At 39.3% G+C, this 27769-nt stretch overlaps 1 protein-coding gene across 1 annotated transcript in view; it reads left to right on the plus strand.

Moving 5' to 3' along the window:
- The window catches only part of ATP10A (ATPase phospholipid transporting 10A (putative)), a 116761-nt gene that overhangs the window by 84988 nt on the left and 4004 nt on the right, over positions 1-27769 (plus strand). Inside the window, exons 8-17 of the mRNA XM_074815015.1 lie at positions 2618-2835; positions 4341-4535; positions 5944-6505; positions 12010-12113; positions 12285-12411; positions 14570-14754; positions 16113-16434; positions 18347-18423; positions 22220-22345; positions 26587-26787. Coding sequence (XP_074671116.1) covers positions 2618-2835; positions 4341-4535; positions 5944-6505; positions 12010-12113; positions 12285-12411; positions 14570-14754; positions 16113-16434; positions 18347-18423; positions 22220-22345; positions 26587-26787 — 2117 coding nt within the window. The remainder of the gene's footprint in view (positions 1-2617; positions 2836-4340; positions 4536-5943; positions 6506-12009; positions 12114-12284; positions 12412-14569; positions 14755-16112; positions 16435-18346; positions 18424-22219; positions 22346-26586; positions 26788-27769) is intronic.

The raw sequence follows: 27769 nt of genomic DNA on the forward strand, positions 1-27769 counted from the left end.
TTTAATGAAGTAACAGGCGATAGGACAAGAGGGAATGGCCTCAAGTTGCGCCAGGGAAGGTTTAGACTGGATATTAGGAAGCATTTCTTTACAGAATGGGTTGTTAGGCGTTGGAATGGGCTGCCCAGGGAAGTGGTGGAGTCCCCCCCTCCATCCCTGGAGGTGTTTAAGAGCCGGGTTGACATAGCGCTGAGGGATATGGTGTAGTTGAGAACTGTCAGTGCTAGGTTAATGGTTGGACTGGATGATCTTCAAGGTCTTTCCCAACCTAGACGATTCTGTGATTCTGTGACATGTTACAGATCACTTTGGGTCCTCAGTGTAGACTCCTTCAGATATAGACAAACCTATGATCAGTTGAATTAAATTCACCATGTAGGGATCTGCACTTCCACTGGTAAAATGCTTAGAGGCTTACAGAGCAAAAAAAAGTAGAAATCAGTGAGCAAGAATGATGGGACAGGTTAGAACTGCACTGTCCCAAAACAAGTTACAGGAAGCAGCCTGTGCAGGTGAAGTGAACTTTATTTCCTTACAACTCATTACCATGCAACAGAAGGGCCAAGGAGACCAGTGACCTCCCTAAATTTTTGATCTGTCTTCTAGGTTCTGTCATATGAATGAAAGGACAAGGTAGGCACTGAAAAGAGAAGGCAGCGGTGCTGTGCTCTTCTGTTTGCAGCTGTGTGGCTCAAGGACCAGCTGCCCTCACAGTGCTGAACATGCCATTGCCCAACCTCTTTCCCACCACATAACATGGAGAAGCATGAATCACACAAAATAATGCTAATGAAGGAAATTCCTCAGTCATCCACAGTTAGTCTACATCAGGCTCATGGCCTGGGCTGTAGGGCTGTGTTCAAGCTACGGGGCAGAACTGATCTGCAGTGTGTCCTGCAGTCTCTTCTCTGTGTCTCCAAATGCACTGCTGCCCTTTCTACCTCCATGGCCTGAATTTTCTTCCAGCAGGAGCCAGAGTGCAGCACCAGATGTTGCACACCTGGGTGTGCAGTTAGAGCAACGACTGGGTGTGCATTCGCAGCCAGGACTGGGAAGCTCTCTCAGCTCCCACATTTCAAACAGAGCCTATACATGTTCCAAACAGAGTTGAAAAAACCTCTGATGTTAGATACTGTACTGATAGACCTATCACCATGTACTCTGTATGGTCTGATTTCAACTCCTCAAACTCTTTTCTGACAGCTAAAACATGTTTGAAAATTGCAGCGGATGGCGAGGATGGGTTTTTCTTTGATCGTAAAGCTAGCTACATTAAAAGTGATCCCATGCCAAACTCACGCTATGTAATGCAAGATTTTTCTCAGGAAGTATTTTGTAAGAAAAAAAATACATTTTTTTTGTTAAATGACTGAATAATTAACTTACATGCTAGTTCTTTATCATTTGACATTAGGAAAATCTAATTTATTACACCAGAGCACCAAAACAAAGCCGATCCACAAGTATGTAACTTGTAATGTATAACTGGACAGTGTGGATTATTTTGAGAGTATAATGAAAAGACTTTCAATGAATACCTAATGAGGGAATAAATAGATACCATTTAGAGTGGCATGTGCCTGCCTAATGAATAACCCAGATTATTAAATGCCCATGGTCTTTAGGAGTGGAAAAATATGTTCTACATCAGTTAGAGCTAACGGAGCCTGACATTAGAGGGGCTGAATTCCCTGGCTGTTTCACACCTCTTCTTTCTGTTTCCTTTTTAACTTCTATATATCAAACTGCCAGGATTGGTTTCTAACAACAATTGTAGTTGGAATCTTGACTGAGAAAGCTTTCATCTAAAATATATCATTTGGAAAAACTCTTTCATACTGTGTGAACTAGGTATTTCTCACTGCAGCAAACAGTGATAGAAACAAGTGTTGCAGCAGGTGAGGGTACCCTGGTTTTGATACTGCATGCTGCATTGTCCTGCCTATCATGCTGTCCAGAGAGGAGGGGACAGACTCCAGAGTGGTTTTAGCACTAGGCTAGGAGTCAAGAATCTGTGTTCACGTCTCCACTCTGCAGCAGATGGCCGTGACCTTGAGCGAGGCTTTTACGCTGTCTGTACCTCATCTCTGTATATAAAATAAGGGCAGTAGTGCTCTGGGTGTCTTGTTCTGAGGGCATTTCCGATGTCAGTTAACTGGTACTGGGTAGATGCGACATTTTTGCTGGAAAATACTTTATGTGAAATTTCCATATTCTGTTGGAAAGGACAAGAAAATTTTCTAGATTGTTTATTTCCTTCTCAGACTGCAAGTGAAGACCAAACTATTTGGTTGATTTCATCAGGCTGAGCTATGGAATATTCTTCAGGGATGCAGTGACTTACTGCAGAGTCTAACTGCCTTTCAGAGAGAGTGCAATGATGAGGGAGGCAGTGTGTTGCATTACATTCCTAATTATTTTATCTGCATCTTCTTGTCAGATACTACCATTCAATAGACTTTGTTATCTGATGATAATGGAATTACTCACTATTACTGTGAAAGCACAGTATAATATTAAAACCAGATCATTTGAACAAAGTCACCATGTCCCTCTCCCTCTTTCTCAGCAACATTTAACATATGCAACATTTCTCCCTCTGTATTTTTACTGATAGCCAAGCGCTTAGCAATGTACCAAGAACCTGATTCTGAGGAAGACGAGGCAGCCCCAAAAGGAGGAACTCTATCCCAGCGTGATAGCATCTGCAGCCATCAGAGCATCAAAGTAATCCACAGAAGCCAGAGCACCAAAACCCACCGGCGTACGGGTAGCAGAGCTGAAGCAAAAAGAGCAAGCATCCTCTCGAAGCACACTGCGTTCAGTAGCCCAATGGTAAGACAGGAGAACTAGATGTACAATGTCCTGTATCTTTTAATAGAAAAATGTCCTGAAAAGGGAAAGGTAAAGAAATCTGTAGCACATTGTCTACCTCTTATAGACTTCATCTTGGCATTTTTTCTTCTGTAGCTGTTTGTACAAAAACAAACAATTGTTGGCATAGATCTTATTTAGACCTTCTGTGTGAGAACAAGCTAAAGACAATCTGAAACCTTTGCTTTAGTTATACCTTGATTTTGAAAAGAAAATATATGCCTTCCCTTTATCTACAGAAGCTGAGAGTAGCATAAGCTTTGAGATCAAGGATTCTAATTGTTCTGTATACACCTCTTGTTTTCTCTTTTGTCAGAGAATTTTAAAACTAACAAGTGCTGGGCTGGACACCCTGTATTCCAATTCTTAGACACTGTTGACATACACTATAGCATAATTTTTAGCATGTTCAAGGTTATCAGTGGATTACATGTGCTGTATTTTAAAAAAAAACCCCAACCTTTAAATTTCAGAATGTTGGTGAATTTATGTTCTTACAATTTGCTTTGCTTAATTTATTTTATACTGTTGTAATTCCATGGAAGTTTTACATGAGCTGAATGGTAATAAGAGTGGAGAAGCCAAATCTTGTCTATCTAGGGATTCTGCATTATTGCACTGTTGACACAAATTCACCCTTAAAACAAATTTCAAATATAGACACAGAAAGATGCTGTTTGCACTGTTGGAACTTCTTGATTTCAGTCAAGAGTAAGCTCTTTTGGTACAATTCCAAGCTGCAGTGTTTACACATGGGGTTCTCTGCTTGCTCAGTTTCATCAGCTGCTGAGCATCAGCAGATAAAATTCTACTGAAGAGCGAGCCTTAGATTGGATTTAATCTTTTATATCCTTGGATCATCCTGTCTTAAGGAATACCAGAGTTTGCTCTGACAAGAAATAGATTAAATAAGTGGAAAGTACTGATGAAATAGTGTGGAAAGTGCTCTGTATTTCAACGTACAAAACCACATGAGTTACCTTCAAATATGTGGATGGTCATTGTTCTCTAACAAACAATCCAAGATGGTTTCATTTTATTGTGCTGATGTAAGGCCAAGCTTTGAACGTCACTGTTGTCTAATTTTTCCACTCTTTTGCTCTCTGCAGTGTACCACCCTTTAGTAATAGATAATAAATGTCCTGAACTAGACAGGAGAGAGGGAGGAATATTAGCATGTATCTCTTCTCCTATCCACTACCCCCAAAGTAGATGAATATTGCTGCTATAATTCTCTGTAGTGAAAAAGTTGATAACACAGTTACTCATGTTTCCATGTTTATTAGTAGGCTCATTGTTAACTGTTGTCTAGAATTGGTGACTTACAGTCCTCTCCACCTCCACTCTGTTGTGTAAGGCCACCGTAGAACTCTTGATATTGACATTGCTTTGGATGTTTTGATTGCTTGTTGCTGCTTTGGAAATTTGCAGAATCACAGATATTAATCACTGCTATTTATTACTAGGAGAAGGACATCACACCTGACCCAAGCTTGTTAGAAAAGGTGAATGAATGTGCAAAGCATCTGGAGGTCATGAGGAGCCATGAACAGCCATTATCCCATCTGAGTCCAGAACTATGTGACATTTTTGACTTCTTCATCGCTTTGACTATATGCAATACAGTTGTGGTTACCGCACCGAATCAGCCCCGACAGAAGGTGGGTTAAAGAAACAGCAAAAGAGAGTTTAAGCCTCTTTTGTATTGATACTAATTTGTCTTCTGAATTGGGGAAATGAAAACCTCCTATTCTAGTGAGAAACGACTAGAACTAGTTGTGAGACAACTCTTAAAACCGCAGTGTGCTTGAGCAGGTTTAGTTACACATTAGTTAAATAGAGTATGTTAGCTATTTCACTTACCTTCAAGGTAAGATACGCTTTCATCGACAATTCAAGATACTTCTGAAACTCTCCCGCTTTCTTGTACTGTAACTCACTCATTTAATAAATGTAAGTATGTGTGTAAGTATGTGTGGAAACTGATTTGTAAATGTGCAAGACTTCCCAGAGAAGAATATAAGCTGTCTGTGAATATTTTGTACATATGTATTAAATTAAAAGGCTGAGACACTTTTAAAAAGTTTAAAAAGACAATATACTTGAAAAACATCACTTAAAACTTTCAAATTATATAAAAGATGCATCTTAAGCTCATTATGAGGAATAATGATCTTTACTGCTTAAATTGGCCTAAACCAGTGTCATTGATGAATGAGAATTTCAAAAATGCTATCCCAAGATGATCTGTAAGACAAAAATATAACGGAATGTAGTATTAAAACTAGCCAGCAGCTGGAATTTCCATTCTGGAGAAAATTCTACGATTTCTTTCTGTTCCAAATTGGAATAAAAAGTGAACTAGTCTGCAAAATGACATGTTTTTGTGCCAGGGAAACATTTGGAGAACGCTCAATTCTGCTGTTTCAGGAATGCTACACTGTTATACAATAATTTAATATATATTACTATGAATATGCTATTACTATTATTAACATCATATCTGTAAAAAAGATTTATGTAAACTGAGATAAGTGATAAAACTGAAGCAAAACACTTTGATGCTGAAGGAGAAAACAGTGGAAATTATTTATTTCAACATGTTCCTATTGAGAATGTTGTCAACATTGACATATTCTCATAAAACTTTTCTGATACTACACTTCTTGATGGAAAACTCTTGCGTTAACTCTTCTTTTACTACCTTCACTGAATGTGCACAAAGAATGCCAAAGTTTCCTACTAAGAATAGTACACAATACTGTGGTCGTGCAACATTGATAGTCTATCCGTTAGTCACGTCTGAGGAGCTGAAAGAAGAAAAAATGTTTTTAATACACACATATGTGCTTTCACACACAGGTACAATTCTGAAGTTCTGGTAGGGTTTTTTTGCTGTTGAGTTAGTTTTGTCCATTTACTTTCCTTTCTGAAAATACAAATACCATTACTTTTTGCTCTCAAAGAAATTCTCTTTAGTTGGAGCTGCTTAGACTGAATAACAATATCAGAATTCTTGTACAGCTTTTCTTTGGGTTTTGTTTATTGGTTTGTTTTTTACTTCTCAAGGTTAGAGATCGATTTGAACTAAAATCTCCAGTAAAAACTATAGAAGACTTCATACGAAGATTCACTCCAAGTCGCTTGACCTCTGGATCTAACAGCAGCAGTTCATCTAGTCTAGCTACAAGCAAATCAATGCACAGATTTGGTTTAAGTGTGCTTTCATCTACATCTACGGATAGCACTTTATTAAAACTGGAAGAGAAGCTGGCATACTCTGCACAGATGAATAACAATGGCTACAGCTCCCAGCAAGACAGGACAGCTGTGAGGAGTGGACCTGGGGAAGGAGAACTCCGTTATGAAGCAGAGAGTCCAGATGAAGCTGCTCTCGTCTATGCAGCAAGGGCATATAACTGTTCTCTGGTTGGAAGGCTGTCTGACCAGGTATCAGTGGAGCTACCTCACCTGGGAACATTAAGCTTTGAAGTATTACATACATTGGGCTTTGATTCCGTCAGGAAGAGGATGTCAGTAGTGGTCAGACATCCTCTCACAGATGAAATAAATGTTTACACTAAAGGAGCAGATTCAGTTATTATGGATCTTCTTCTACCGTGCTCTTCAGGTACACCTCTTACTTACCTTTGCAGGAGTAGGGGGGTGGGGGGAGGTGGTTCTGCTTAACTGCTGAAAAACTCATCGTATCTTATTGCCTTCTCTAGCAAGTAGACCTGCCTGCTTTTGTTGTGAATATAGGAAATGGCAGAATAACAACAGTCTCTCTTCTTTTATAATACTTTGTTATTATACCAAATTTGCTGTTAGAAATTACTGGTTCCTTTACCTTACAAGAATGAGTGAAATTAATTTCTGTACATGATCTTCTACTAGGAAACTGTACTTTGAAGAAATTTCTTGAAACTCTGCCAAAGCAATTTACATCTCTTCAGGAACACCTGTCTATTGGTGCATGGCTATTTGAGCATTTTATATAAAACCCAAGCACTTCCTATTGTGGTTTCCCTATTTGTTTCATTTGTGAATCTTTACGTCCTTTTGCTGCAATATGTTTGTATAAATCAATGCATTTAAGCTGGTTTGACTGTGACGCTAAAGAGGACTGTGAATTAATCAGCCATCAAAACAGAAAGGTTGTGGCAAAGGGAGAGATGCTGTTCAAACGAGACATCTTGGCTTCAGATACGTAGTTGACTAGCAGGGAGTAGACATGTAGCTGTGAACATGGAGTACTTCCCTAAAGCATGGAGACTTCTCCATCACCCAGATATCGCATGAAACAGGAAAAACTTTAAATAGCTCTAATTGTGATCAGTTGGATCCAAGAATCCTGTAAGCTTTCAGAAGTTAGAGGAGACACATGGGTTTCAGTTTGCATGAATCAGTTTGCATCCAATTTACTGTATTTTCAACACTGAATTTAATCCAGTGTTTAAAGGTTACCCCAGTATGAATGGACAGAGACTGAAAGTGCTAGAGGGTACTTCCCATGTTTCACTAATGCATTGACTTTGTGGCTACTTTGACATTAGTTGGAGTAAACAATTGTGAAAGGCTTACACTGTGTAATTTTAGTTTCATGAAATACAGAAAAATGTTGGCATCAGTTTTCTGTTTACAGCCATATAAATCAAAGGTGAGCCAAAAAAATTAAGAACAACTTGTCCTTAACTAACAACAAAGTATTCATGAATAATTTTCTAGTAAAGATCTGATATCACAGAAGGTACATAGAACATATGTGGAAATTTTTTTCCCTCCAGAGTACTAACAAAATTTGTAGTACTGAGAATTTCTAAAAACATACCTAGAAAATAATCTTTGGAAATGAGTTCTCAGAATGAGAACTAAGCATTAAAAAGAAAAGAAAAGATTGATTTATGCTAAGTCTTAAATATTTTGTCACTGTATAACAGACTGTTTGAAGCTGCTGCATCTGTTTGTAGTAGACTCAATGGATCAAGGAATTTTCAGGCAAATTTCACGCAGACCTAGGACCCACTTAGGTAAAAACAAGGCCAATTAGAAAACTAAACAGCTGCAACATTACCAAAGGTGGTTTATGTCAGGGAAGGGGAAGCAGAGTTCCTGAAGATTGGTGTTGGCAGTGGGCAGATTCTGTAGCTGGGCGAATACAGTGATTCTACCACCTTTACAGACAAGCAGTGGCTTTGAAGGTGACTTTCAAACTGTGCCCTTTCTTTTTTTAGCTTTTTAGCCCAAATCAAACTGTGAATTTTAGTATATTGTGAGCAATGTAAAGTGCAGCCACTAGAACCTCATAAGCACTTTCCCTAGTTTTCTAGCCCTCTAAGCCACTGCTGGTCTCAGTATTTCTGTATGTTTCAGTGGATCTGTCTGAAAAATGTTTGAAATTTCTCTTGAGCAGCCTCACTCCTAGAACTGAATTCACAGTCTCTGCCCGCAGTATCCTAATGTCAGTGGCTATGTTGTCAATTCCTGAGGGAATGGCATCTTTTTCCTGTTACAGGACGTATTCCCCAGGTAGAGGGAGCCTCAGAATATTTATGCTGTGGCTGTTATCTATATTGCATGATCTGTCAGTGGTTTCATCCTGTTCTCTGGTGATGGTGGAACATGAGTGTGAGACGAGATGTAATGCTACCAGAATTCAAGCATTTATCGTTTCAAGGAATTGACCAATAAGTGAATCGACATGACAGCTAATCCCAGTGCTCACTTTTTGCTGTCTTCGTGTCTTAGGGACATGTAAAGTGTTTACCAGTCAAGCATGCATCTTGAGACTTTGTGGTAGTAGTGCTCTTAGATTGAAAGACCAAGGCAACATTGTGTCCTTAATCTCCCAACTCTTAACATCACGTTGCATGACTTGGTCCTATGAGACATAAAGATCCTGTTTGTTTGGGAGGAAGAGCATTTTAAAATCTGACATGAGGAACAGCCAGAAGCAAATGTGTTATGTTGTAGCTTCAGTTGTGTCTTATAGAAAATCAGAAATCACCATAAGCTTCAAAACTTAAAAAGTTCCTGAACTGACTCCATTTGTTCTGCCTGTATATCTAGTTGAGACTGTGAAACCTGATGTTTTCTGACAGCATACAGATATTTCCAAAAGCCTTGAAATGATGCCCAAGAGTGTATTGTTTTTACTTTATCTCACGAGTGACCATGTTCATAAATAAGGAAGTTACTGTTTGAGTCAATAACCAACTCACACAGAAACTGAGAACATAAGTCACTGAGAAAACAATGACTGGGCTGGCTTTCTGCAGCTTGAGATTATGGAAGGAAATGAAGCAAGCAGACCACTAGCTCTCTATCGTTCTTCTGGAGAAGACTTATTTGCCAGTTTTCACTTTCTGTGGTGCATGTGCTCAGCATAGACACTACATCCCAGCTGAAAAGAATCTCCACAACTGGGTTTTGTCTGCAAGAGATTCCTTCCCTCCTTGTAACTTCTGAGCACAAGATGAATCTCAGGGCAAGACTGATGAGACACATGAAGAGCTAGAAGGGGTTTAGCTCTCATGTATATGCTGGTGGAGGAGGGAGATGCAGTCTTCCATGCTGGAATTGAGAATTTGCATGGAAAATGGTGTGCACATCTCTACTTGTAGAGAATGACTGTGTTTGTACATTGAAGGTGGTATAAGCATTTAACATTGTGATCACTGAATTAGTGCCTGTGGTACTCAGGCAGATCTGAAGTGATTAACAACACTTAAAGTGATAGGAACAACTTTTGATGTGTTTAAGCACCTGTTCAAGTTTGTACCATTTGAAACCAATGAGTGACTGAAATAGCCACTCCCATAAGACAGTTTTCTGTGGGATATGTAAGAAATATGGCATTTCTCTCTAGAATAGTAAGGTAACACAATAAATTAGGAAGAGTGCTTGCCTACTTTATTCTTCTAAAGTTAAAAAAGCTGACTCACCAATACAAGAAGCCTGCAAGAAGGTTTGCTGCAGTACTTCTCCCAGAAAAAAATTTTCCTATATTACACAGCGAAGTCACATATGCCAAAAAGATTGTCATGCACAAATAGAAAAGAAGCTAAATGAAACTGTGTTAGGCTGCCAGTTTAGTATATGCATTTTTCCACTTTATGTTGCAGCTGAATCTAGTTGCAAGCTGGTTTAATGGCTTCTGAAGGAACCTTGTAGTGTGTGTGTTGGAGCCACAAGCTATAGTGTAAGAATGGGCTTTCCAATTGCAAATAATATTTGTAGGGATGTTCCTCCGGAATAATATATCTGTCTTGATGCTTTGAGAAAATCTGTAGTGATAGCATAGGTAGCATTAACAGATAGATGGACAGGCTCACCAGACTATCCCTGCCAATATTCACCACATTACCTTAATCAGGGATAGAAATAAAATGAAGGAATGCTTGAAATACCACAGTCTTTATGGATTCCTTCAGAACAGCTGGGTGTGTAACACTCCCAGCTTTACAGACCTAGAGAGGATGGACAGTCTTTGAAGGTGAGAAAACAGCTATACAGTGAGTGAAATGTGCTGATACATGGTTGAGATAACAGGAACAAAAACCAGAATATTGGGATTTTGAGCTCCCAGGTCCTTCCTTCCTACAACATCAATATTTGTACATGTTTGTGCTGGAACTTCTGAACACCCAGTTAAACACTGTGCTGCTGTATAAATATGAAAGTGCTGAATGCTGTGCAAGTTTATAGACAGACAGGCATAAATGTATATACATGGTCACACATAGCAAGATCAAATTGGGTATGAATGCACACTGGGAAGATGGACACTGGAAAGTATAAACAGTAAGATATTGTATCATCTAATTTAGATACCTGTATTAAGTGATTAATATAAGGTATAGTGCCCATAGTTTTTCAGTATGGTCGAGCACATCCAATGGTGAACTGAGATCATATGTAGTAGGTCTCTTCAGGTGCTCAGACTTCTGGTGATGAGTGGCATTCACCTGACTCTGTGACTGGTTACTGTGCAAGTACCAGTAAGACAAATATTGCATTAAGGAACAACTCCAATTACAAAATTATAATCCTGAAATGATTCTACACCCCAAAAAACCATGCAGACTTTAGAAAAAAGTATTATATGACATCAGGGAATAGAAAAACCTGCCATAAGGTACCGGTCATTCTCACTCAGTGGTTCCAATCTAAAAACTTAGCAGCTTGTACATTTACTTTAGTACTAACCCTGCAATTCATATTACTTAAGATTGCTTCTACAGTACATTGTACATGAACCTGTCTTGATCCTAGATGATAAAAAAGATGCATATCACCTGTTTATAACTTTTGAAGACATCATTTCAGGTAATGAAATGGAACAAAATTTGTTACCATCATATCCATTACTCTTTTTGATCACAGTGTGAACACATTGAACCAATCACACCTAAAGAGAGAAAAGGAACAGATGTTCAGTCCTGATTTTGAATTCTTACACATGGCTTTAAGTGAAGAGTAAAGCTAAGTGGAAGTTGTGCTGCTGCATTCAAGGTAGAAGTTACCTGTGAGGTCTGCGCAAGTGCAAATTCTCTTCTAAATGAAATCACAGTCATACCCAGAACTTCTTGCACTGACTCAGGCCAATAGGTAGTATCAGTACAGCAGTAACAGAAGTACCTTCATACACATAGGTATACAAAACAGAGCACAGTTTCTGGTTCTTTTGAGATATTAACCTTGGTTGAAAACGAAGTGCTATTTTTAAGAAAGTGTCATTTTACTGCATATGATGAGATGTGGAGAAGCATTTGCTAGTGGTGTATTTGAAATCATACTCCTTCTGCATTATTGTTTGCTGTGAAGAATATCATGATTTCTTAAAGTATTCAGGCCAAACAAACACTCCAGGTGTAAGAAAAAGAATGTCTTTACAACATACATTCACAATGACTTTTGAAGAGAGAGGACAGAAAAGATAGAACAAAAAGACAAGAATTTTTTTTTCTAAATGGAATGTTTTACTTGAGTTTCCCAGGAGACATCAGCAGCTCTTTAAAACTATCAGTTACAAAGTGCCAGTACAGTGAGTACTGTAGACAAGTTTTTATTCTTTGGGGCCATTCAGCTGCTGTTATTTTTCAATCACTGATTTCTTCTTTTATTCTTATCTAGATGACCCTTGGGGCAAACATCAAAAAAAAATACAAAGCAAAACCCAGAATTACCTTAATCTGTATGCTGTAGATGGGCTGCGGACCCTCTGTATTGCAAAAAGAGTAAGTAAATTCAGGCTCTTAGTTTGCTTTTAAGGAGTGTCTTGACAAAGATTACTGAAGGCATTTATTAATTTATTGTTCTTGATTCATAACTTCTTTTTCATTTCATTCTGTAAAGTATGAATGCCTCTGCATCACACTGACTGTGCCCTCACATACTCTTTTTAATAGGTTCTCAGCAAGGAAGAGTATGCCTGTTGGTTAAAAAGTCATTTAGAAGCAGAGTCCTCTATTGAAAATCGTGAAGAACAACTGTTTCAGTCAGCACTGCGGATAGAGAAGAATCTGCATCTGCTAGGTAATGAAATGAGAGCTGGACATGAAATTAAAATGTGTTAAAAATCTGAAAGCTTGGCTATGAAATCTGTTCTTTCCCTTAAATGGTTTCTGACAGTACAGAAATTGGCTTCTTTTGGACTTTGTCATGGCTGTCATGTGCAGCACCACAAAGGAATGGGCTGTAATTAACGTAACAGACATACCCTGTTTTCCTGGCTCCTGCCATCATTTTATCACTAGTGAAATGAGTGGAGTAATATCAGGGATGAATTTGACACAATATCATAAATGGGAACTGCTGCTCTAAGCGGGAGGAGGACTTGGCCCAAACTGTCTACAGAATTTCGTTAGTTTAGTGCCACTTCAACACGTCAGAGACTTCCATGACTCCAGGGGCACCAGAGACACTCATAAAGCAGAGCTTATAAACTGCATTTGTGAGAGGCTTCAACTCTCATATACATCAGGTTCAGCACATGCACTCAGGGCCTGTGTATTCTGTGGAAGGGGACTGCGGTACTTCATAATGATTCAGTTAAAATCAGTATATGTAAAATGTATTCCAAGAACTAAGTCATAATCTTCCTCTACTGAGTTGAAATGTTGAAAGCACTGAGATTCTAAAATGTATATATATTCACTATTACTCCAAGCATCCAACTGCTTTCTCTGGCAAAGAAACTGGGACACCCATAACACTGTTAGAGATAACAACCTTCACTAATTGCCAACATGCCAGTCTCTGGAAGACAAGATCCACCTCACTCAACTTCTGATGTATCTACTACATATCTCTAAGACTCCCCATATAACCAATGGAGACACAAAAAAAGGAAGCACAGTTCATTTGGTCTGTCTTAGATACCTGCTTTAGGATTAGATGAATCACGCCCTTGAAGTGTCTTTCTCTCCTCTGACTTAAAGGGGAGCATGAGATGTCTAATTCAGACCACATTAGTCAGGAAGATCCCACCATGCCTGTTGACTCTAGCAGCACTCGGGGCGGGAAGTAAAATTGAACTGCCAGAGAAACAAGTGAGCTCTAGCCACTTATTTCTATTAACGACCCATTCAGTCATTCCCCAAGAACCTCATACTGTGGTTTGTATCTTACAATGATCACTTATGATGAGGTTGTGGGATAAAAAAGTGAGTCTGGAAAAGGAATATCTTTTCCTTTGTACACTGTTTGGTAGGTGTTTCCACCTATGTGACTGGTGCTCAGAATTCAGGTGGACTTTATTGCTTAAACGTTTTTTTCAAGGAACAACCATAGGAATAATAAATAGCTGAGAAAAGTTTACTTTGCTTTTCCTGTTGTTCCAGGTAACCTGCATGTCTGTCACTTCATTCTCTAGTAGTGAGGGCCTACATTTCCTCACACTGAAGCCTCTCTGAAACTCAGTGGAGCACTCATGTATCAGTGGTGACACTGAACTTGGTCCTGAGTGGCTTTGGCTACAGTGCTTGAAAATCTTGTCTCTGTCAATTGATTTATGAAAGCATAGGAAAGATACTCAGTCTCCAGGTAGAAAGATACATTGAAAGCATGAAAAAGCCACATTTTACTTTCACATCATGGCCAACAGGTTTATGATTTATTCTCTGCTATATATCACTTGGCAACCAGTGTCTTTCTGCAAGAGCAAAAAGCAGCAACAAGGCAGGAAAAGGTTTATGTCTGCAGCCTAATGTGCTGTTGCCAAGCTGCAGTCCTGCTGTCATTCCCCTTCAAAAGACAAAAATCTCTAGTGACCTAGCCTCTTCTAGTTGAGGAAAGGCAGTTAAGACCCTTAAGGACAGAAACAATCTCCTAGAAGCAACAGTATCTTCTCTAGCAACATTCACAAGAAGTGGTGAAGATACAGAGCAGAGAGACAATAAGCAAAGATATATCAGTCTTGTGAGCCTCTGAGACTAGAAGTGCATCAGATTGGTTTTGGAGTTTTGAATTCTGGATTTGTTGTTGACTGTTGATGCAGATGTTTACCCCAGCTACTTTCTGCTCTTCTTTCTCGATACTCCAAAAAAGCTTCCCGAATCTTGCAACCATGGGTAGTTTGGCTGTTTCCCAATAAAAGTGTCTGCTGGGTTTTATAAAAATCCAAGCTTACAATTTCAGGTGAACCCTAAGTGTTCATTTAATGTGGAATATTTTGCTTTTTCTATGTGCTTAGGTGCAACTGGCATTGAAGACCGTTTACAGGATGGTGTTCCAGAAACCATTGCAAACTTGCGCAAAGCTGGGTTGCAGATTTGGGTTCTTACTGGAGACAAGCAAGAAACAGCTGTTAATATTGCATATGCCTGCAAGCTACTAGATCATGATGAAGAAATCATCACTTTGAATGCTGAATCACCAGTAAGCAGACCCAATACACAAGCTTACTTGTGAAATAGCTTTGCTCTATTTTCAACTTGTACAATTAAAAGTTTGATGGCTTTTTTTTCCTTTCCCTCTTTTTTTTTTTTTTTTTCTTCTTTTCCTGCTTCATCTGTTAATTTTCAGGTAGGACATGTCTTTGAATACTTGTCAGTGATTCATGCTTCTAAGTCACAGTGTCACGTATCATAAACTTACTGAAGACATGTAACTGTGTGTCATGGGCTCCACCATGAATGAAAATATGCCATAGCAGCATAAATGCCTTTCTTTGGTATGCATTCTCAAAACATCCCTAGTTTTGCTTATTGGCACTAATGGGTCTCCAAAAGCAACCTGTTATTAAACATGTGTTGAGGAAGAAAACAATTGATTACCTATTGAGAATTTGTGCTTTATTTTACACCACTGAAATGTAGTACTTAGATAACTCAGTCATTCATGTTTTCTCAGGTGACTTTTTCTCTGGAGATAGAAGCAATACTTAAATTTCGATGCTATCACTGAGAGTCAGAAAACCACATCTGCAGTAATGCCTTGCTTCCTAACTGACCTTCTCTAATTCTTCTGAATTACTGATCTTTCCTGTGCTCAACTTGTTGCAAGCAGACAGTCACAAAGAGTTTACTGATATGGTCTAACATACAAGGAACCAGACTGGTAGTGCTGTAGTCCTTTAATGGGGTGATAAAATTGGACCTCAGATCAGCAGAGGAGAGGTAGGCCAGCAGTATCCAGCTCCAATTTCTTTCGAAAAGGAAGAAAAGATAACAGCATTTTCCATTCTTGAGTGTATCAACTGAACTGGTAAATGGATTTTCCGTGATCTTTCTTTTTTGTTATACTTTGCTGTAAGACCAAAAGCATTCCATTTTAAATGTTCATATATTCTCAATAACATCTTTTAGTTGAGTATGGCTAGGAGAGAGAATTCAGATTAAATAACCTTTAATTGGCCTTTAACAATGCATATCTATTTGATCTGAGTTGTAGGCGTATACATAGTGTTCATCACCATACTTAACTTGGTACTGATACTGATTATATAATTTCCCAGTACTGTTATTCTGAGAAGGAGCTCAAAGAAATTAGTTTAGCATACAATACTGCATGTTAAAGAGGAATTAGATTTTAAGCATTTCGAGTCCTCATTGCTGTCATATCTTCTACAAGAATTGTCTTTAGAGCGAATAGAAGATTATTAAAAATTAAAACTTTAACAGTGCAGCAAATACAACACATTCCCCATATTCCTTATGCCTAAGTTTACAGCAAACACAAACATTTGAATACATGTTCTTTTCTCTCAAGCATATTTATTTTGATTTTTTTTTCAGGAGACATGTGCTGTCTTGCTGGAACAGTGTCTGCAATGCGTAGAGTCTAAATTTTCAAACAACTCAACAGACGAAGCTACTGGAAACATGACTGTTGGGTTCACCCCTCTCTATCCACCCTCTTCCCCTGTGCTTTCCAGCTTGGGCCTAGTGATTGATGGAAGGACTCTAGCTTATGCCCTGGAACCTACACTAGAAGATAAATTTCTTGCACTAGCCAAGCAATGCCGCTCAGTACTGTGTTGTCGCTCTACCCCACTCCAAAAGAGCATGGTAGTGAAACTAGTCAGAGACAAACTCAAAGCAATGACCTTGGCAATAGGTAAATATCTCAGTTTAAACTAGCCTGCCTTGATGTATACTGTGCCTTGAGAATTTGGGGGGTTTGACTTGCAATCGGACCCTTCCAACTGCCTCACAACTCAAATAGCCTTCCAGTTTTGTCTGAAAATGTGTTGGACATATTCATTCAAAACTAAGATAGAACTCTGGAGTAATATTTGGGATATATTCCTACAGAAGTTAGGTAATCGGGACCCAGGTATCCTATGAGGTTTTGCATGTCCAAGCACAGCTGTGAAGAATTGGGTTAGCTGATGCTGTGCAGAACACCATTTTGCAGTCACTGTATTACACAGAACAACATTGGGCTTAGTGTTATTTCATCCAATCAAGTTTAAACTCAAGGTTCTCCATTTTTCATCAAAAGTTGGCCATACAGCTTAGGATATGAGTTGGCCTTGTCAGTACAGAGAAGGAATTTATGACTGGCATTGTGCCAGCGCTTACACTCCTTCCCAGCTAATCGCTCAGCTGGTGAAGGAGAGATTTTGTCAGTCACCCTGTTTTAAATCTTGCAGCATCTTCCATGTTTGCATGATTTTTACGTAAGAAAAAAACAGCTCTTCTTTTCCTATCTCAAGTTTAGGCTCATGTTGCATTAGAAGATATGATTGTAGCACAAACACACTAGCTTTCATCTACCTGTCCTGGCTAACCATAGTAGCAACACGTGTGGGTTGGACCTGCCCATGAGAAACCTTAAGTACAGATAATAATTGCCAGACTGCTGTGACATCCACATCACCAAATGTGTGATGGTTATAATAATCCTCATGATCACTATATTATGTCTAGCTCAAATATGCCTTCCTCATACTGAATTTATATCTTTGGCTGACTGACTGTGGACATAATCATTTGCATATGTTGTCAAAAACTTCTGGCTGGTTAATTTGAATTACGCTTAAAAACACTAGTGGAGACTGGACAGCTTGTGTTTTCATTCTTTCCAAGCATCTTGAGCCTGTAAGTTGAACTCAAGCTCCTGCTCTGGCTTAAAAGCCTAACTGTATACGTCCTCCTATTTAGCCAACATGAGCTAACTTGGGGTCGTGTCACACAGTCACAAAGACATCAGCTTTGTCAGGTGAGCAGATACCACTCTTATATGTGCCAACAGCAGGGAAACTGGAGTGAGATGTGGCCACTGAAGTTTAAAACCAAGTGTCTCATCATCAGCTAATACAGTTTAATTTTCCACTAGCACACTGGTTGTAAATTTAAGAGTAGATACTTATCCCATTCTGGTATCCTTTCTATGGCACCTATCACTTGTGGCATCATGATTGGAAGCAGAGCAAGGTATGGTGACTGTGCATCCATTATAGTTAAGTCTACCTGTGGTGGGTGTATTAAAGATCTCAGACTGGTCAACCCAAGTCAAGAATTCATCTACTTTTTAATTTTATTGTATTTTTTGCTGTGTAGACATTCTCTTTGGCTTTACGCCTCCTTGCACATTTCATTCTTAGTCATACCTGATTGCAGGCAGACAGTTAATCAGGAAGTGGAAGTATGAGGAAGCTCATTCTCAGCCTTCCAGTGTTTTAGTATTTGTGAGTTCAGGCCAGATACTTGAACTTTAGGTCTTACTAAAAAGAGAGGTGTTTGTTTTATTTTTACTTTTCCATGATTTAAAAAAAAAAAAAAAAAAAAAGAAGTCTACAAAGATCAGAATGTTGTTGCAGTTTTGCCAGGCTTTGAACCTTACATTCCAAAGATGGATTCTTTCCTACGCCACATCTGCCTTACTATACTCACCCAGCACTCAGTACACATCTCCCTTACTATACTCAGCCAACACGCAGTAACAACTGGTTTTCCTTTGCTTTGCTGCTGCTAACTGTTCCTGGTCTACTAGTGACAACAAAGCTTTATCTTGTCATCTTTAGGTGATGGTGCTAATGATGTCAGCATGATCCAAGTGGCAGATGTTGGCGTGGGGATCTCTGGTCAAGAAGGCATGCAGGTAATGTTGCTCGTTCCGTGAAAAGCACTCCCATGAAAGGCTGAAATAGGCACTTCCCATGTATCAGCTTGACCAAGCTGCCTTTGGATAGACAGCGCAGGTAAGGGAGAAGTGGCAAGCTGTGCTCAGGAGTGCCAGCTGCACATCTTGAGTTTGAGCTTGTTCTCAGATCTGTGGTGAGTTTAAACTTGCTACCTTCTCAGAACATTCAACTTACCAGGTCCCTCTAAGCAATATGGTTTAAGAAATCATTTATTCAATACTGGTTTAAAGGGGAAAAAAAAAGCTCAGCTATGTACAGTTTAGGAAATAAAGGTTCACCTTATTCTGGCTTTTATTCTCCTCTCTCCTGTATTGCTTGGGTGTACTTCTCCTGTGGAGTAGCTGCACAAGCCCATCCAGTTGATGCAGCTTATAAGCATGGTGTGGTGGTGACCCTTAGCCCAGCCACCCACACATCTTGCTCACTCAGCCTATTCAGAGAGCAGAACAGTGAAGAAAGAGAAAATTGCAGCCCTTAGCAGAACCACAGCTCTCTACACACTATTCCAAGTCTTGGTGTTCTCCCCATTTCCTGCCACAGGGAACAGCAAGATAAGGAGACTTGCCCTGTAGTCTTTTGGATGTGTTCAGCCTGTGATTATTGTATTTAGCACTGTATAAGAGGCATTTCTCCCATCCCCAGAAGAGAGGATGTATATGTATGAGATGTATTACCTACTGTATTACCTATTACCTCTGCCTCCTCTACCGCTAGTGCAATTCGGTTGCAGCGTTAGCACCAGACATGGCAATAAGACACAGAGAATGAGGAAGATGCCTCATTTCCACAGCCTGCCTTGTATTTGGGCTGGGTGCAGACTGATTGCATGAGGAAATAGAGTAGCTGTGCATATGTCAAAGAGCTCTTCAGAGAAGATAGGAAGTGTTTCCATCCTGAGGACCAGAGCAGATGAGTATTCTTAACTTAGTTACGGGTGAGTGGTTCTCTGACCCACACTGCATTTTTTGCAACACTGGCTGGATGTTTTGCTTGAAAGGGAAGAAGGGCCTCCTTCTCACAGTGCACAAGTTGGCTGTAGAATTTTGTTCCATGGGATTTCATGAATGCTGTAATTTATTTGGGTCAACACACAAATATATGAAACAAAAATTTAACTGAGCTATGAACTTGGATGTCAACTTCATGCATTTCCTGACATGCAGATCACCAGAAGCTAAGATAGTAGTCTGAAGAAAAGACAGTAGGTGTTTTTCTTATTTATTCATACACTCTTCTGCAGGCATGCTCTCTTGACTGCTGTTGGAGGCTGGATACTAGGGAAGATGGGCTGCAGCCTTGCCCAGCAGAGATATTACAGTTGTTCTCCTTCTTGTAACCATCCAGTGGGTTCAGTCAGAGTAATCTCCAGGGAAAATGTATGTTCATCAGCGCTCTTCAAACAGACAGATTTCAGGCCTGCAATCTATTACAAATGCTTCTTCAAGCCTGACAGCAGCTGTAAATTAGACTGGAAAGAAGCTACCACAAAAATATTCAGATATTTGTTGTGCATATGGCATCTCAGCCATAGACTCTATGAGTCTGATGGCTGAAGAAGGCAGGAGAAAAGAAAGTCTTGGATTAAGCTGATACCAACTGTAGTTGTTGTTCCACAGCCTTCACCAGGCCCTGAGAGCTTTGCATAACTTCTGCAGTATCACTCTGCAGTCAGTCCAGGCTCCAGAGAGCCCAGAGGAGACTGTTTTTGTGAGGTCCCCTCCAAGCCTATCAATTCAAAGAAGTCTGCTCCAAACTCCTTGGGTCTTATCATCATCTGTATGAACTTATCAGCTCCTATCATCTATGTATTAATTCAGATCACTTCTTTTCCTAATGCAGACATATAGTGCTCATAGCATTTTTTTTTTACTCCTCTCCCTGTTACGCCACTTTCAGTTGAGCTCGTATGCTTACAATAACCACGCCTCAAATGCCCCTGGCTTTTGCAGCGTATTCAGATCTGAAAACTGTTTGCTCATTAACCCATTAAACTACCTGTTTTTTTCTAAATGAAAGTTCAACAGAGTGGAAAATGTTTATAGACCCCTTCCTTTACTGCAAGGTCCTAAGGAACCATGCAGGCCTCTTTACTATAAACAACTGTCAGAATCTTACACATGCAGGTACTCAGAAGGCATTGAGCATTTAGATGTCTAAAACAGCAATACTCTCTATTTTCTTTCCACATTCTGTGGAAACATGTGGAGCATGAATCACTTTTTCCTGTGAAAAAGCTAGAAGAAAAAATTAAAATGTGAAAATCAAGGGGATATTTTGAGACAAAATAAACATGCAAATGTAATTGGATAACACTATCTTCCTCACTATGTTCCTCGCTGTAATCAAAATGGAATAAAAAAGAAAAATCCCTGACACTTCTCACAGTGTGTTGTGAGGTACTGTTAGAAGCCCAAATTAAAAAAAAAAAAAAACCAATGGGTTTGTTTTAACATTGGAATAGGCTGAGAGGGGTGGAGGACAAGGAAGCAGACATAGCACAGCTCTATTCTCCGCAAACTACAAGACAGCTGTATGTCTGTAAGACAAATCAGACTGTTCTGTGCCGGGAGGTTGTAACAAGTGTATCTCAGTACCTGAGAAATCCCAGAATGTGTCAACATATTAAAAAATGTCCCAGTGCTTATATACATCTACTGCTTAAATTATAATGCATTGTTACACTTTCTCTTGCATACTGTTTTAGAGTTTATTTTAATAGCTTCTACAAGCACTTACTTGGGAAAACTGAGCCCTTTTGATGATTTACTGACAAAAGGAATTAAGAAAAATTAAAAGAAAATATGTTTCTCATGTAAAAATACAGCTGAAATATACCCTGCAGAGTGTGAAGAAGACATTGGTCCTTTGGAGGTTTTCACCTTTCCTCTTGTTTTTGGTGAACTGTGAGAAGAAAGTTGATACCAAAATAGAAAATTAAATGTAAAATAATATTAAATGAAATCTTAGTGTGATCCTGGGGATAAGGACAATCATGAAAACACTGTGATAACACCATAATTTACAAGAAGGTCTCCTCTAGATGGACAGTACCCTGAATTTTAGTCAGAAGTAGAGAGAAACGGAGTGATTCATTTTGTCAGTGTGATTTGGCAGTCTGCACAGTCCCAGAGGAGTCTCATCTAGTGTGATTTTTTCACAGACAGTTTTAGAAAACGTGCAATTTTACAAATCCCTCAAAACACTGATGACCCAGGACAGCCAAGTAAACTGTATAAGCCAGGATTGCAAATGTAATTAAAACTAATATTTTTATTATTTTGTCTTTTAAAGTCCTGTAATTATGATGCAACCATTTAATTATGCTTTTCTTATTGTATTCTCTGGAAATTTATTTTGCCCTGTAAGTACCCTGTAGTTTTTACGGAGAAAGATGTTACAGCCACCAAGATGTTCACACGCGGGCCCTGAGCTTTCATGCTTGTGCAACTGCAGTTGCCAGCCCATTGTCCCACCTCTTGCTTTTTGCTGCTGCTTGTCACCGTCTAGAATGTAGACTGTAACTCATTTGGGTGAGGAGCGGATCGCCTTGCATGTTCTACCACGCTGTCGGGTCTGCTCACGAGTATTCCAAACCAATTCAGCAATAGCTGCATTTCAGATGCACTGTAATGGATTTCATTCTTCATCAGTACAATTTCCATTGACTGTATGAGTTGAGAAAATAACTAGATTCACTGTTGGTGTTGAAAGTGATGCTTTACAATAATGATTCCAACTTTTCTTTCACTAAAGGCGGTGATGGCAAGTGACTTTGCAATCCCAAGGTTCCGGCATTTGGAGAAGCTCTTGCTTGTTCATGGCCACTGGTGTTATTCCCGACTCGCCAACATGGTGCTGTATTTCTTCTACAAAAATGCAGTAAGTCTTTGACTTGGCAGCTTTATGCCACCACATGTTTCCAGGGTGCTAAGTGAGCATTAGGTCAGCCTTCCAATGGTTTATAAATAAGCTGCAAAGAAATTTGCAGAGTTGAAAGACAGCTGGCTGCCATTTGCAGAAATATAGGACCGACTCCATAACAGCTACAGTGTGCCGCTGAATGTGCAAATTAGGTAACAGAAATAACAAGCACTGCTTAAGAAAAGTTTCTTTATAGAGCAGTTTTGCAGAGTTTAGCTGGCTAGGCACAAGTGTCTTTAATGCCAAAGCCATCCAGCATCAGTCCAAGTAGCAGTTGAGTGTGTTTTCTCTTTCTGACCCTATCTCGTCATTGCTTATGAATCACTGTACATATTCCCTAGTGACTTGGGATAATTTGAGTCCTCTTTGTGTCTCAGATGCAGAGATTGGGAAGGTTTTTTTCTTGATTTATCTTACTCCCAACTAACCAAAAGAGTTCATTAAAAAGGAAGCATACGGTGGTAAAGACTACGGTGGTAAAGACTACGGGTCTGCATTTCCTCCCTGGTGCATGAAACGGGAGTTAGTCCAGTACTGGGCACTGAGCCAGTAGCAGCTCGACTCCTTGGCCCTAACAAAGGCCCTTTGCATTGATCTTGAAGTACAAAGATGATTGATTGAAAACTGCCTAACAAGCAGGCACACAGATCTGCTCACTTGTGACACCTACAAATCACCTTGGGAGCAAGGGATATGAAGAAGCAGGAAAAACAGAGATCCAGAGCTTTCAGACCTCTGCTCCAGAGGGCTACGTGTGAACTGTGAGCAGGACACTGGATTTTATCCTCAATATCAGAAAAAAAGTAGCTCTCAATTTTGTAAAAATTGTTTGCCAAATTTAATCTAATCCTCGATTTTTTTAATCAGGGGCAACTTTTTAATGCAAATTCCTCTTGGCCTGACTAATCCCCATCTGATCTCAATCTGAAGGCAGGTATTTTATCAGGAAGACCATCATTTGCTCAAAATTTTGAACATCATAGGAATACCTAAGGGAGCTAAGGAATTTAATAAAGCATCTTTATGTTAACACAAGTGTGTTAAAATACCTTCTGTGGTCTGACCAGAAACTGCATGCAAGCACCCTTCCAGACACAAAAGAAAGAAGGGACTTGGACAGTCTGAATTTTTGTCTGAGTCTGAAATAGTAAGCAGATTTAAATAATGCTGCACTGAGTGGAGAGCCACCTGCTGAAGCACAACAGTGAAATATGTGCTGGTGTTCAAATGCCTGAGTTTTAAGGCTTGATCCTGAGTGATGCTGAACATCTGTACTCCCACCCCCAGTGCTGTATGTTTCCAGGATACTCTTTGGCTTGACAATATCGAATCTGAACTTCCAAGAAGTATATGCGGAGCCATCTTGCATTAAAATAAATAAAAGAAAATAAGTAATACACATAAGACATTCCAGCAATCAGCAGCCAGAGATGTTGTTTATATATCTACATTTTTGTTCAGTTCATATAAAATCTTCCATTTCCTCTGGTACAACTCCCCTTGATTATGAGTATTATTTCTCATGCCATTTTTAGTAAGACGTTTTCAGAAGCTGCTGCCTCAAGGCTAGAATATAACTGAAGAAATCTCTTTGTGTTGGCTCTGCTTTGGCAGCCTTGAGAGCTTTCTGAGCAATACTTGTTGCTACTGACTCTAAAACTGTAGTGGGGTATCCAGCTTATAGACATGAATATGTCTGACACAGTGCCTGCCCTCAAGGAAAGGATATTCAAAAATGTAAGATGTGAGCACCTGATCCTTTTGCAAGGAGACTATTCTGGATGATTCTCTGCAGAGAGTCAAGATAGCTACACTGCAAATGTTCTGTAAGTTTTCTGTTTCCTCAAGTGCTTTTTCCCCCATTTGCTCATATTATGAATTTTCCATTCTCCGCTAGAACCTATCTAACTCAAAGTTTAAACTCCAAATTGCTGCAAAAGCCATTTGGAAACTCAGATGACTTATCCAAGAAGATGTTTGGCTTGGTGAAGGTAATAAAAATATAAGTAAAATATAAACTAAACCATAGCATGACTGGAAATATTTGAGCTTGATGAAAAGGGATTTCATGTAAACAAAATTCTACCTGCACAAGCATGCACTGCTTCTTCCCTTTATACGTTATCCCTGCAAGACAGCACTGGACATTTTTTGGCATACACTTCATCCACTGAGAAATTCTGTCTGGGGCCATATTAATAAAACAGTCTCATCTGGGGTAAAAATAAACAAACCTTTTTTTGTTTAAAATCTAATTCAATTTTATGTAAATTTGTTTTGACCTTTTCAGAGGGGTGATGCACAGAAGCAAGAGGGAACATTATATTTAAAATTAAACACTTGTTTAATGCAAAATAAAATTTCAGGGAGAAAAAATCTTAATTAAGGCTGGTTACTGAAATTTCACTTATTTGTACAGCTTTCTTTGACAGCACTGGTGAGACCCATACTAAGGGTGGTAGGAAAGTTTTCAGCTGACTGTATTTTCATCAAACTAGCCATTTTTGTCAGAGCCAAACTGTTTCCAAGGCAGGTTAATTTTAGCAAGGCTCTAGAGAGAAAGATTTCTTAGGTCCAGGATTAGCTGGATTTTGTTTATTTCAAATGAGTGAGAGAAACATATCTAAATTCACATATTTATTGCAATTCTATTCTGAGAAAAGGCTTGGGTGTGGAAAGGGAATAAATTTCAAAATCTGTTCAGTTTTTAAATGAAATTGCCATCTCACAGCCAACTGTACTGAAGCAGGTAAGTTCTGGTAACTCAGTCTTGTTTTGGCCAGAGGAAGATATTCTTCCTGAAATGTATTTACAGAAACATTTCTAGAGGTGACCCTTAAAAAATACTACCATTTCACTTTTAATAGGTTAGTTTATAGTATGGACTCACAAACAGTGAGAGGTATGTTGCTGCTGATACACAAGCCACTTCAATGTAGTATACAAATGTTGCCTGAACAGATGTATACTATATATATATATATATTTTCATGCAGCAGGACTGACCCTCTTATGCTGTGACAACTCCCCTTCACAAGATAGGCTTACTCTCCTTATAGCAGTTTTCATTGACTAAGCAGACCATAGCTTTTTTTCCCCTCCTGTGTTTAAATTTCAACCACATTTTGGCATACAGATAGAACAGATCTATATTTCCCTCTGTATGTCTAAAAATGATGAAGGGTTCTCGTACTCCAGCTGACTGAAAGCTTTTGAGAACAGAATACAAAAAGACGAGGAAGTGAAAGGAGAAGTCTTGTCATTTCCCTTCTTCATGGTTAAAATGGGGAAAACCCTTGAGGGACAGTTGCCAAGGTTTTTCTGGTTGCCTTCCATTTAGTGTTAATCACTTTACAAAGAATAATAAAAATTGCAGTTTTAGGAGGACCAAGACTGGCAGTTTATTTCTTTCCCTAGGAAACTGCATGTCTTTTTCTAGACCTCAAATCCTCCCTCACCAGGTGAGATCAGCTCCTCTTCTGAGCCCTAAAAACCTCTGGATTCTCCATGTTGCAGAGATTGTAGAAGAAACGAGTTCTCTGGTTTGTCCCTTTTTGGGTGATTCCAACCCAACTACATGAACAATCCCACTGCAGCTGTGTATGCAGCTGATTTCTTTATACAGCTGAAGAATAAGGGAGACTGAGTAACCTTTACAGCACTGCTAATTTGCTAAATTTCAAAGCACAGAGAATAGTTAAGACAACTTTGCTAGACTTTACAGTTTCACCTCCCTTGTTGCTGCTAGTCTCAGCAGAACCTCCCAAAACATCTCAAGCCAACAGAGAATACTATTATGGAAATGCTTGTTCTTACAATAGTAATAGGTATATAGATCAGTACTCATATACCTAGAGGTCAGTGATGGTTGGGAGAGCTTTTTACAGTTAGTTAAATTGCACCTCGTAGTTTCACTTGAACTGAAAGTTACTTTTGTGTGAAGTCATCCCTGACACCTGAGATCTAAGGTTCCAGCAGCACAAAGACTTGCAGGTGTGCCAAATGTTTGCAGCTTAGCTAAGCGGTCCGAGCATCAGGAGTAGCAAGTTAAAGACTAGGTATCCTTAGGAGGAGTGCTCACGTGTTTAGTGTTCATAGATAAGTCTTTGCAGAACTGGAATCAGAATTATTTTAGAACACAGTGGGATGGTGATCCTGCTTATCTTGTCATATTCACAGCATTGCTTGTTCTGTTTCAGATGTTTGTGGCCCTTCTCTTCTGGTACCAGTTCTACTGTGGGTTCTCCGGCTCATCGATGGTTGATCAGTGGTATCTCATCTTCTTTAATTTACTCTTCTCTTCTCTTCCACAACTGATTACTGGTGTGCTGGACAAGGATGTGCCAGCTGACATGTTAATTGCTGTACCTCAGCTTTATAAAAGCGGACAGAATATGGAGGTAAAAATTTATTTCTTTCTGTAATTTTTTTCCTAAATGTCTTTACTTTTAACTGAAAACCTACCCTGCTCCCAAAGGGTGTATGACTGATAAAAACAGTCTGAGAAGTCACTATTATTATTTCATGATATTTCTCATCTGAGTCAAAGTATCTAAATGCCAAAAGTGAATTTAAAACAAACAAAACAAAAAAACCCAACAGCTATATTTTGAAATATGTAACAGGAGAGAGGGCTGGATGCTTTAAGTCAGCCTAAGCTGAACACCTTCCTCATGGTCCAGGCTCACAAATAACCCCAGAAGTAAAGCAGATTATACCTTGTAGACTAGCGCGGACGTTCACAGAATAACCTCACAGTACTTACTCAAAACTTCAGGCTCCAGCCCTTTACAAACAGTCAGAAGAGAAAGATGTCTTTAGGAGTAATCACGGAGGTTGATAGACTTAGACTCTGAGGGAGGTAGTCACCAGCAGATGACAGATTCGGCTGAAATGTCTGCTGAAAACACCTTGTCCCCATCTGCATGAATTGTACAATGAAAACAGAACGAATTGCAGGAGGGATTTGAGCCAAACCATTTCTGGTAATTACAGCTACAGTGTACTGTGGGAAAATCTTTCTGCTTGGCAAAGCTATCCATATTGAGACATTGCTTCCAAGGCAGAAGTCTTATCTGACATTGTGCCCCCTGAGAGGAGACAGTGAGTGGTTTTTGTCTCTAACTGTACACCTGCATTTGGTACCCCACACATCTGGTGACATTGCTATACACTGTCCTGGAAAGATGAAAGGAGAGTTTTAGTGTCATTTATTTTTATTTTTTTAATCCAAATTTGCTCTTTTTCACCCAGCTGTTGTTTTCCATTTTCTACGTTTCTTCTGTTCCAGTGCATTGCACTTTAAAGATCTGTAACTTTACCTTCCTTTCTTGCACCTTTTTAAGGTGATAGAAATCTTGTAATGGCTTAAGCTTCTTGGGA

The sequence above is a fragment of the Strix aluco genome, chromosome 2, assembly GCF_031877795.1.
Source record: "Strix aluco isolate bStrAlu1 chromosome 2, bStrAlu1.hap1, whole genome shotgun sequence".
In the NCBI taxonomy this organism is placed as follows: domain Eukaryota; kingdom Metazoa; phylum Chordata; class Aves; order Strigiformes; family Strigidae; genus Strix; species Strix aluco.